Here is a 12,175-nt window from a genome sequence, read left to right on the forward strand (position 1 = left end):
GGATATGGGCCGGGTGCTGGCAGGTGGGACTAGATTGGTTTGGGATATCTGGTCGGCATGGACGGGTTGGACCGAGGGGTCTGTTTCCATGCTGTACATCTCGATGACTCTATGACTCTAATTAGAACAACAGCAGGTGTTGGTGATTACAGGGAAGGAAGGAAGGGAGGGAGTGAAGTTATGGAGGGATAGGAATTAGGAATGAATAAATTCAAGGCATTATTGTCTGATGATCTACTTTAGATCAACGCACAATTGGTGATAGTTACTGAATTCAGGAAAGAAATCAAGAACAGAAAATACTGGAAAAACTCAGCAGGTCTGGCAGCATCTGTGGAGAGAAAGTTAAAATTTCAGATCCAGTGACCCTTCTTCAGAATTGATTGTAGCTAGGAAAAGATTGGCATATATGCTGAAGGTGGGGTGTGGGAATAAATGATAAATGGAAATGAAGCAAAGAGAGAAACAAAAGTTGAGCAGACAGAGGAATAGGTAAAGGTCAATTTGGGAGAATCAATAGCTGTTAATGGGGACCATTCGTGGCTAGCAATGGGTTGTTTGTGGTAGAAGCCCATGTTTCTGATTACTAGTGGCACATACAGAGTTGTGGAGATGTGGTAAGTAATGGCAAAGAAGTGATCAATCAGCCATGATCGTACTGAATGGTGTGGCAGTCCTGACAGACTGAATGGCATACTTCTCTTCCTAAGCTCCTAAGGACATTTACCAAACCAAAAAATTAACAAGACTTTACTTATGGTAACTTTTACTTTAGTATGAATCAAATCGATCATCAATTAACATACAAATGATAGACAAAAAAAAAATACATATTCTACAACTACAAACATTCCCTTTAAATATCTTTGGCTTGCTGTCGCGTTAGAGTTTCAAATGTATTAGCTGATAACAGGTTTCTCCTTAAGGTTTCAAGGGTACAATTCTATGAACCTTGTGTGCCCTAATGGTGTAATTTTCTAGAGTTTCTTTTCAATCTACTTTTAGAAAAACACAAAGCCTTTCAGCATTTCTGCACTATTCACACAGATTTCCAAGTTTTTTTCAGTAAGTTTGCAAAGTGCTCCAACAGCTCTTGTCTCCTTTAACACCAAAGAAAACGCCTCTTGAGGGCTGACATGTGAGCAACCATATCGCAATTCACTGCAATGAGAATTTTCAGAACCCAGTTCTGAGAGAGATTTGCTTTTCCTCACAAGAAATTGCTGTGTTTCTTTTTCGGTCTGAGATTTGGTTTTATGACTGCATCTGCGCCTTTTTCCTCCCAGTTGCTTGTAGCTCTCCTTTGTGCCTGGTTGCATAGCTTCGGGCTTAACTTCATTGTTGTTGGTACTGCTTCCAATCAAGAATTAACCGGGTCACACTGAACAGAATTTAAATATTATCGAAGAAAGGTACATTTGATCCATTTACAACTGATCCTAACTTTTAAAAGTTCTTTTCATACAATCTCAAACATAATTACAGATTCCACAGACATTTTAACGTAATTACAGTTTCTTTTCCAACTGTGCTGCTTCTGGATCAAAGGTTAGCACAATGTACCTACATCAGAGAGGTAACAGACTGACACTTTTATCAAGGTGATGTCCACGTTCAGTGAACAAATAACAAGTTGGTGCTATCATCACTTTTATTTGATTTTTGTAATTATTTCTGAATCAAGCTTGTAAAGTCAGGCATCTTGGTGCTCAACCACTTCACAATATTTACTAATCTTAAGCTATTCCACTATTTAGTCACATTGCACAGAAATGCCCACATCCCAATTTACACCATAGACCTTGATTTTGCAGCAATATTAACACTCAAATCCTAACCACCATAAAACACATGGACCCCATACCACTACACAGTCTGTCAGATACCAATTCATTGCACAAACTCCATCAGACCCTCTACCAGATCCCAACTGATTGCAGAGAACCCTCAGATCTCAACTCACTAAATGAAGCTTTTCAATCCCAACTCATTTCACACAGCTTCCCAGACCCAAATTGATTGCACAGAACCTCCACAGATCCCAATCCACTGCACAAGAGCCACTCAGATTCTAGCTCATGTCACAGGAACCCATGAATCCAATTCACTGCACTGAACACCTGGATCTCACCTTATACACAATGCCCTCAGATCACAGCTCATTATGTAGAGCCACCAATCACACAACACTGCACAGACCTTCAATCCCAACTCACTGTGCTGAGACCCCTAGATCACACCTCAATGCACAAAGGCAACAATATCCCAACTCATGGATGTCAGTTTGCTCGCTGAGCTGGAAGGTTTGTTTTCAGATATTTCGTCACCATACTAGGAAACCTAAACATACCAATAGAAAGCAGGCCATAGCACCAGTGCTTTACCGGAGGCTCACTGATGATGTTACCTAGTATGGTGATAAACGTCTGAAAAAGAACCTTCCAGCTCAGCGAGCAAACCTACATCTAGAACCTCAACCTGAGCTACAACTCTCCAAACTTGCTAATCCCAACTCCCAACAGAGATCACCTATGCAATGTGAACCCTCAGATCCCAACTCAATAACAGTGATCTACAGATCCCAACACTTTACAAAATAAACCCCAGATCCCAAATCACTGCAATGTGAACCCACATTCCACCTCCCTAAAAAGCGATGGCAGATCCCAATACTTTGCAAAGTGATCCCCAGATCCCAATTGACTGCAAAGTGATCCCCAGATCCCAATACTTTGCAAAGTGATCCCCAGGTCCCAATACTTTGCAGTGATCCCCAGATCCCAATACTTTGCAAAGTGATCCCCAGATCCCAATTGACTGCAAAGTGATCCCCAGATCCCAATACTTTGCAGTGATCCCCAGATCCCAATACTTTGCAAAGTGATCCCCAGATCCCAATACTTTGCAGTGATCCCCAGATCCCAATACTTTGCAAAGTGATCCCCAGATCCCAATACTTTGCAGTGATCCCCAGATCCCAATACTTTGCAAAGTGATCCCCAGATCCCAATTGACTGCAAAGTGATCCCCAGATCCCAATTGACTGCAAAATGATCCCCAGATCTGCACTCGCCAATCAGGGCAGTGTGTGTCTGTGGGGATGGGGGATTTGAGTTGAGTGGGGTGTGTTTGTTGCTGGATGTCGAGTCCCAGCTGATTCTCCCTTTACCCCCCTCACCGTGCTACGTTTGCTCTCGCTATGGACCTACCGGCTTTCCGTAGCCCACTGCCTCTCACAGACGCTCAACGCGTTTGAAAATTATCCGCCTGCGCAGCCTCAAAACACACAGGAGATTGTTCACGTCAGCGCCCCCGCAACTGACACGTGGCGGACAGCCGTGCCCGCCCCCCTATGAGCATGTGACTAATCAACTCCGCCCCGCCCCCCAAGGATATATTACCCACGGTCACGTAATGCAGCGGCTCAGTCACGTGTCCATTTGTTAATGAGCACGTGATTGCAGGCGCCGCAGCGCCTCAGTGGGCACGTGACACCCAGCGGCAACCCCGCCCCTCCTGCTGTCATGTGACGCACCAGCCCGGCGCCGGTTGTTTTATTTGTGAATGGGTTTCTGTTGCCTTTGGCTCTCCCCGAGTCCACACTCAGCCCCACGTCCCCTTTAAATGAGCTGCCACAGCCTGAGCTGGCCGGGACACTTGCTTTTGCTTTTACACGCCTTTATTAGTTGAGGCATCGAAGATAAGAGCAGGGGAGGTTCTGCTGGAGATGTACACAAGTTAGATAAGAGAAAGAAGTTCGAATAGTGGGAATCTGAAACGAGAAGTCGCTGGAGAAACTCAACAGGGGCTGGCAGGATTGGTAGAGAGAGGGAGAGCAATTTTTCTTCTTCTGTGTAAAACCTTAGGCAGGTCACACCTGGAGTACCACTTCTGGTCACCACACTATAGGGGATGTGATTTCAGTGTAGAGGAGAGGAGATTCACCACGATCTATATGCCCAGTGGAACACCGCAGTCACGCAGAGAGGCTGGAAGAGCACAGGTTGCTTTCCCTTAAGTAGAGAAGACTGAGGGGACCAGATGCAGTTTATAAAATTGACTAGCAACGGCAGGGTAGATGGAAGAGGGGCAGAGTGGAGGAGGAGGGATTGCAGTGCAATTGTCATTGATAGTAATGAGCTAGCTCTGGGCTGATGTATGAATATTTAAGCCACGTCTTTCTTTATTTTCCTTATTTTCAAATTATTCAAAGTGGTGCCAAATCAGGCAACAGATGAAAAATTTCACCATATTTTGTTGTATCACTGTAAAATGTGACAATAAATCATGCAATTATTTCATGTTCTAAAATATAGCATTATGGGATTTAAGGGCCAGTTCACAATCCAATCTGTCAATTGTTTCCTAAAGTCATAATCTTTGAATTTAGTCTAAATTGGGGCAAGTAGCTTTTGAAAATCCAAGTAAATTACATTTTCTACATCAAGTCATAGAAGCATAGAGATGATTTGCACAGAAACAGACCCTTTGCTCCAACTTGTCTATGCCAAATAGAGATCCTAAATAATTTTAGTCCCATTTGACAACACTTGGCCCATATCATCAATAACCACCTTCTATTTAAATTCCATAAGATTTAATTCCCATTTGAAACCCATACTATTTATTATTTCTTTCCTGGTTAATCTTCTATAGATCTTTATTTTCAGTTTTCTATTGTTTTTTCCTAATACTAACATTAAGATGGCTGGCCTATAATTCCCTGGGCATGTTTGCTCCCCTTTTTAATCAAATTGGCTGGCATTACAATTTTCTTTCTAACAGGTTACTAAATATATGCAGCAATGGCTGCCATTTCGTTCCTAGATTATTTGAAATTAGTGGATGCAATCCATCTGAACCAGGGGTTTTATTCTCAGAGTTGATTAATTGATTCAATTTGTTTAAATGTTCCTATCTCATTACATGTTCAATAGCATGCCAACTTGTTCTATCACCAAATGCCAAAGCAAAATAATTATTTAATTTTTTTCATTATTCCTATTAGCAGAATTATTCTGTCTAACAGTGTGTCCAATTCCCATATCATCCTTTTCATGCCAATGCAATGCCCATATAACGGAGGAGAAAGTGAGGTCTGCAGATGCTGGAGATCGAGGTTGAAACTTTATTGCTGGAACAGCACAGCAGGTCAGGCAGCATCCAGGGAACAGGAGATTCGACGTTTCGGGCACAGGCCCTTCTTCAGGAATGAGCAGAGAGTGTTCAGCAGGAGAAGATAAAAGGTAGGGAGGAGGGACTTGGAGGAGGGGCGTTGGAAATGTGATAGGTGGAAAGAGGTCAAGGTGAGGGTGATAGGTCGGAGTAGGATGGAGGCGGAGAGGTCAAGAAGAAGACTGCAGGTCAGGAAGGCGGTGCCGGGCTGGAGGGATCCGGCTGAGACAAGGTGGGGGGAGGGGGGATGAAGAAACTGGTGAAGTCCAAGTTCATCCCCTGCGGTTGGAGGGTTCCCAGTCGGAAGATAAGACGCTCCTCCTCCGACCGTCGGGTTGTTGTGGTTTGGCGGTGGATGAGTCCAATGACCTGCATATCCTCGGTGGAGTGGGAGGGGGAGTTGAAATGCTGTGCTACAGGTTGGTTGGGTTGGTTCGTCCGGGTGGCCCAGAGGTGCTCTCTGGATCGCTCCGCAAGTAGGCGGCCTGTCTCCCCAATATAGAGGAGGCCACACCGGCTGCAGCGGATGCAGTAGATGATGTGGGTGGAGGTGCAGGTGAATCTGTGGCGGATATGGATAGGCCGCCTACTTGCGGAGCGATTCAGAGAGCACCTCTGGGCCACCCGGACGAACCAACCCAACCAACCTGTAGCACAGCATTTCAACTCCCCCTCCCACTCCACCGAGGATATGCAGGTCATTGGACTCATCCACCGCCAAACCACAACAACCCGACGGTCGGAGGAGGAGCGTCTTATCTTCCGACTGGGAACCCTCCAACCGCAGGGGATGAACTTGGACTTCACCAGTTTCTTCATCCCCCCTCCCCCCACCTTGTCTCAGCCGGATCCCTCCAGCCCGGCACCGCCTTCCTGACTTGCAGTCTTCTTCTTGACCTCTCCGCCTCCATCCTACTCCGACCTATCACCCTCACCTTGACCTCTTTCCACCTATCACATTTCCAACAATTAAAAATGGAACAAGTTGTACACTAGTTTGTAGTCTTATGACAAAAGATATGTCAGATTGGACATATTTTGCACTTGAATTCAAAAGAGTGAGGTTTGATTTCATTAATTTGACAAGATCCTGAATTATCTTGACAAAGGATATTTCTTTTTGTGGGTGAGTCCAGAATCAGGGGACACAACATTAGCAGTTACTGTTTTAGTTCAGAGATGAGGGGAAATCTTTTCTCTCAAAGGGTTGAGAAATGTGGGAACAGTGCCTTGGTGGCAAACAAATTAGCTGTGATTTTACTAAATAGTGGAGCAGACTTGAATGGAGCGGCCTACTTTGTGCGTTTGTAAAATTATGGACTTATTGAAGTGAAAAGCCCAGGCAAGAGAGTCATGTTCAAAGTTTGTGCAAAGATTTGTAGCTCGGGTGCTCGTTGTTGTGGTTCTGTTCGCCGAGCTGGAAGTTTTTGTTCCAAACGTTTCATCCCCTGGCTAGGCGACATCCTCAGTGCTTGGGAGCCTCCTGCGAAGCACTTCTTTGATGTTTCCTCCGGTGTTTATAGTGGTCTATCCCTGCCGCTTCCGGTTGTCAGTTTCAGCTGTCCGCTGTAGTGGTTGGTATATTGGGTCCAGGTCGATGTGTTTGTTGATGTAGTTTGTGGATAAATGCCATGCCTCTAGAAATTCCCTGGCTGTTCTCTGTCTGGCTTGCCCTATGACACACGCAGACAACAAGCAACATGAATTCGACTGGGACAACACTACTATCATAGGGCAAGCCAGACAGAGAACAGCCAGGGAATTTCTAGAGGCATGGCATTTATCCACAAACTACATCAACAAACACATCGACCTGGACCCAATATACCAACCACTACAGCGGACAGCTGAAACTGACAACCGGAAGCGGCAGGGACAGACCACTATAAACACCGGAGGAAACATCAAAGAAGTGCTTCGCAGGAGGCTCCCAAGCACTGATGATGTCGCCTAGCCAGGGGACGAAACGTTTGCAACAAAAACTTCCAGCTCGGCGAACAGAGTCATGTATGAATACACTTGTTTACAAGTATAATATTGAATCTTGTGCAATGGAATACTTAAGGTAAAACAATACTATGCTTTGAAGCAACAGTTTAAAGTACTGAATTTTCCCTCTAAAAGTTTGGTCAAATTTTAGCTAATGTTGTTCCATTGTTTAAGAAAGGTAGCAAAGATTAGCTAGGGAACTATAGAACAGTGACCCTGACATCAATTTTAGGCAGGTTGTTGGAGGATACTAAGGGACAAAATCAACCAACATTTGGGTAGTCTAACTAGGGATAGTTGGCATGGATTTGTGCATGGGAAGTCATGTCTGACAAATCTTTTCGAGCTCTTCAAAGAGGTAACCAAGAGGATAGATGTCGGTACAGCAGTGGATGCTGTCTACATGGACTTTAATAAGGCCTTTGAAGGTTAGGTCGCATGGGATCCAGGGAGAGCTAGTTAATTGGATTCAAAATCGGCTTGATGGTAGGAAGCAGAGGGTGACGGTTGAAGAAGGTTATTTCTCGGACTGGAGGCCTGTGACTAGTGGTGTGCCACAGGGGTCAGTGCTGGGACCTTTGTTACTTACATAAATTATCTGGATGTGAATGTACACAGCATGATTAGTAATTTTGTATCATCCGCAAACTTAAGAGGCATCATCAATAGTGAGGAAGGTTATCAAATATTAGGGGCATCTTCATCAGATGAAGAAGTTGGCTGAGAATTGGCAGATGCAACTCAATATAGATAAGTGTAAGGTGTTACAATTTGTAAAGGCAAACCAAAGGAGGGCATGTACATTACTGTAAATGGTGAGGTCTTGAGGAGTGTTGTGGAACAGAGGGACCTAGGAGTACAAGTACTTAGTCATTTGAAAGCAGTATCAAAGTAGATAAAGTAGACAAGGTGGTGAAGAAGGCATTTAGTATGCTGGCCTTTATCAGTTAAAGCATTGAGTATACGAGTTAGGATGTTATGTTACAGTTGTACAAATCATTGGTGAGGCTGCACTTAGGAGTATTGTGTACAGTTTGGTCATCCTGTAATAGAACAGACAGTTAAACTGGAAACAGTGCAAAGATGATTTACAAGAATGTTGCCAGGACAGTAGCCCCAAACTATAGGGAGAGGTTGACCAGGATCGGACTCTACTCCCTGGAATGTCAGAGAATGAGGGGTGACCTTTTTGAGGTATATAAAATTATGAGGGCCATAGATAGGATGAATACATATAATCTTTTTCCTATGAATGGGGAATTGAAAACTAGGTTGAAAGTGAGGGAGGGAAAAATTTAAGGAGGACCTGAGGGACAATTTCTCCACACAGAGAGTAGTGTGAATGTGAAATGGACTGCCAGAGAAAGTGGTTGGGGCAGGTACAATAGCAACATTTAAAACACATTTGGATAACTACATGGATGGGGAAGGGTATTGAGGAATATGGACAAAAATACAGGCAATTGGAACTAGCTGAGTGGACACCATGGTCAGCTTGGACCAGTTTGGGCCAAAGGGCCTGTTTCCATGCTGTATGACTTTATGACTCTAAATATTTTGAAATTGCTTTCAAATTATTTCCACATTCCTGTATGCTATATAACTATCCATATTTTAGTTATATAGAGCCCAACTTGTCCATGCTGACTAAGTTTCCTAATCCGAAACTAGCCCCATTTACCTGCATTTGGCCCATATCCCTCTAAACCTTTCCTATCCACAGCCATGTACAAATGTCTTTTAAATGTAGTAATTGTATAGAGAAAGTGCAATTTTTTTGGAATAAATCACAATGCATATGGACAGAAGTCTTTTTTTTAATACAGCAGAGTAACAGTAGTCTACAGACAGTGAAAAATACAATGAGTTTTCCTCACCATCCAGTCAGTCAACATTTCCACTTGTACACAATGAAAAAACCCAGTTCTCAATCCCAGTCTTAAACCATATCACAGTAACAGTGAGTGACGGGGAGGCAGAACATTTATAAGTCCCATATCCTTCTAGAATCACGTCACTTGTCAATTGCAAGGTGAACAAATTGTTTCTCTGTTTATGAAATACTGTTACTACAACCAGGGACACATTAATTCCTTGAGTAACTTACCTCAGTTCATTAACATTTTTGTAATTTTAAAACTTCCTGTCCCCTGAGTAATGTGTGTACCAGAGCAAAACTGTTGATAACATTCTCCAGTCTGAATCAAATTAGAAGATTCACATTTAGTTTATCACATTACTCAATGTCAGACAACTCAGTTATTTAATTCTACTGTTAAAATAAAACAGAAATTACCACATTATAGAATTATACTACCATCTAAGTAAGGGGATTTAAATCCCAGAATTTTAAGTTTAGAAACACAGGACAAGGCTCTAATTCACGAGTAAAATTATTTGCTGAGCAACAACCTGAAAATTCAGAAATAAATAAATAATCCAACATAACCAGCAACAGCACAGGTGAGCTGCTCAGTCACACAGAAAGACCTCAAGTCTGTGCCAAGTCAACTGGTCAGTTGGACAAGGTATCAGACGGCAACCAGCGCCTATTGAATCACAATGCAGCAAAGAGTCAACAGCTTCAGGAAATGGGGAAAACTGGTGCAATAAACATTCATGGCTGTTGGACAAGCCACACAAGGTTATATAGAATTTAGGAACAATATTATTTGTGATTTTATTACTATTAGATCATGCCTCAGAATTTTTTTTAAAAAATAAACTTTTAGCACCAAACATGGTGACATCTGCATCCAGGTGATAAGTTCTTATTCAATGGTTCTCACCTCTCAGATAATGGTCCATTGATAATTTAGCATAGGCATCATCTAATGTAATGAAATCTTATTTACCCTGTTAAGAGCAATTACAAATATAGTCATATGACAAAAAAAATCACAAAGTAGGTAAAGAGACACTGAGATCTACAAGACAATTTGATTTGCCCATTATCTTGTTCCCCAGATATTCCTTTAAAAATGTATGAATTTTCACAATTTATTTTGTTTCTTTTGCATCTGATCTACAACTGAGGTATTTTTTAAAAAAGTATACCAGAAGATCTCAAAGAACGTCTTAGTATAGTGGCATCATAGGTTTGAAGAAGGCTTTAACTAAAAAGACCTTGTAGATACTGCACCTTTCATTCATAATTAACAAATGACCCTGAGCAGAAATGAACTCAAGTCCTTTGCTGCTGGTGTTCTGCGGGGTCTGATATAAAAGAGAATTTAAAAAGTGCTAACAATATTTTACACATCTGAAAATAATGATGGTGTTAAATCTAGGCAAATTAAAAATATAATTAGTGCAACAAAAATATGGCTATTAACAGGCAAAAGCCATGAACACTTTTTCCTTCCTGACCTTCTGCTACCTTAACCAAAGCACATTGAGAATCTGCCTAAGTGATGTAAATGGGCTCTGTGCTTTGATAAACTGCACTGATATTACAATTAGGTCCAATTTGAAGTACAGTAAAAGTGGGGGAAGAAAAGCAAGGCCACTTGATAATCCTTGGAATCCCTAAGCCTTCTCCTGTTTAACTACCTATAATAAAGAAGCAACAGCTTCAATGCATCTCATTTATCAGTGAAACTGCCCCTATGCGTCCAAAGATATTCTACATGCTTAGGTTTAAGGCAGCCTTTATGAGCTCAGGCCAACCACTATTTCCTTTGCTGTATAGTTACAGCATAAAGTGCAGGAACTAATTAAGTTCAATCACATGTGCACTGGAGAGGACTTCTATTTGGCAAAGATCACTGTGGAACAACTTCTTTCAATGATGCTAACGCAGTATGAATACGCACATGAAGACGGTTTTCAAAATCATAACCAGCAAACTCTTCCTGCAAAGTAAGAAAATGAGAATTAACTAACAAGGATAAAATGTATTTTCTGAATCAGCATCTGATAAAGACAGCTTAAATAATTCAATCATATTAATCTAAAGTCACCTATGTCATATTCACAGACACTGAATTAAACAATTAAAAGAAAACATTGAATATTCAAAAATAACTTACCTCTGTTTTGAATGGTGTAAGTTTAAAAGTTCTTTCCCGATTTAAAAAATTATCATCTCAAATCTCATTCTGAAATTGTCTAGTTGGCAAGTTAAATATACCAATACCAGAAAGAACCGGTTGTCTGGGGATTTTGGAAGCCAGAAGGGGACTTAATAGTGATGTGTAACATATGAGAAGGATGGAAGGTAAACAAAGGCAGAGGTGTGTGTGTGTGTGTGTGTGTAAGGGTCAATAATAAAGGGGCATAATTTTAAAGATTTGAGAGAGTCATGGGAATCTGGAACACACTGCCTGGGAGGGTCGTAGCGTTGACAAACATTTAAAAAGTAATTAGACAAGAATTTGAATTGTCATAATATTCATGGCTTTCAGCCTAATGAAGGAAAGTGGGACCAGTGTAGATTTACAATATCTTTTTTTGCTAGTGCAGACTCTATGGACCAATTCTGAAATGAATGATTCCATGATTCTGATAACTTGTATGTGGAGGATTGGAATCCTACAATGTGTATCACTGGGAGACAATAACTTTACAGATGGTAAGGAACAGAACTGAATGATTATTGATTCATAGAACTGTATAGTTTAGAAGATATCCAGGTGGCCCATGTTCCTTGCTATATATTTTCCAAATTTCCTTTCCTGTCTCTTCTCAAGGCCACCCTCTCCTCCCTGACCTATCACCTTCATCCCCTCCCCCACTCACCTATTGTACTCTATGCTACTTTCTCCGCACCCCCACCCTCCTCTCATTTATCTCTCCACCCTTCAGGCACTCTGCCTGTATTCCTGATGATGGGCTTGAAACATCGATTTTACTGCTCCTCGGATGCTGCCTGAACTGCTGTGCTTTTCCAGCACCACTAATCCAGAATCCACGCTGAGTCAGCCTGTACAAGATAATTCATCTCTTGACCTCTCAATCCTACTCCCACTAAAATTTATAATCCAACTTCCCATTCTGACGCCCACATTAA

At 42.0% G+C, this 12,175-nt stretch overlaps 2 protein-coding genes across 6 annotated transcripts in view; both read right to left on the bottom strand.

Moving 5' to 3' along the window:
* LOC122548759 (uncharacterized) overlaps positions 1-3,283 on the bottom strand; it is a 70,792-nt gene extending 67,509 nt beyond the window's left edge. For 2 of the 4 annotated variants that reach the window (XM_087986749.1, XM_087986750.1), the window contains exon 1: positions 3,210-3,272. The gene's annotated coding sequence lies outside the window, so the exon portion shown is untranslated. Of the gene's footprint in view, positions 1-3,209 lie in introns of all 4 variants that reach the window. The other 2 variants (XM_087986752.1, XM_087986751.1) reach the window with 2 other exon arrangements.
* A 5,680-nt stretch (positions 3,284-8,963) lies between these two features.
* Positions 8,964-12,175, bottom strand: part of ttc39c (tetratricopeptide repeat domain 39C) — a 108,769-nt gene continuing 105,557 nt past the window's right edge. For both annotated transcript variants that reach the window (XM_043687605.2, XM_087986753.1), the window contains exon 14: positions 8,964-11,018. In XM_043687605.2, coding sequence (XP_043543540.2) covers positions 10,929-11,018 — 90 coding nt within the window. In that variant the 3' untranslated portion in view covers positions 8,964-10,928. The remainder of the gene's footprint in view (positions 11,019-12,175) is intronic.

Source organism: Chiloscyllium plagiosum, unplaced genomic scaffold (assembly GCF_037043375.1).
Source record: "Chiloscyllium plagiosum isolate Xiang-an unplaced genomic scaffold, Cpla_swu_hap1 HiC_scaffold_4, whole genome shotgun sequence".
In the NCBI taxonomy this organism is placed as follows: domain Eukaryota; kingdom Metazoa; phylum Chordata; class Chondrichthyes; order Orectolobiformes; family Hemiscylliidae; genus Chiloscyllium; species Chiloscyllium plagiosum.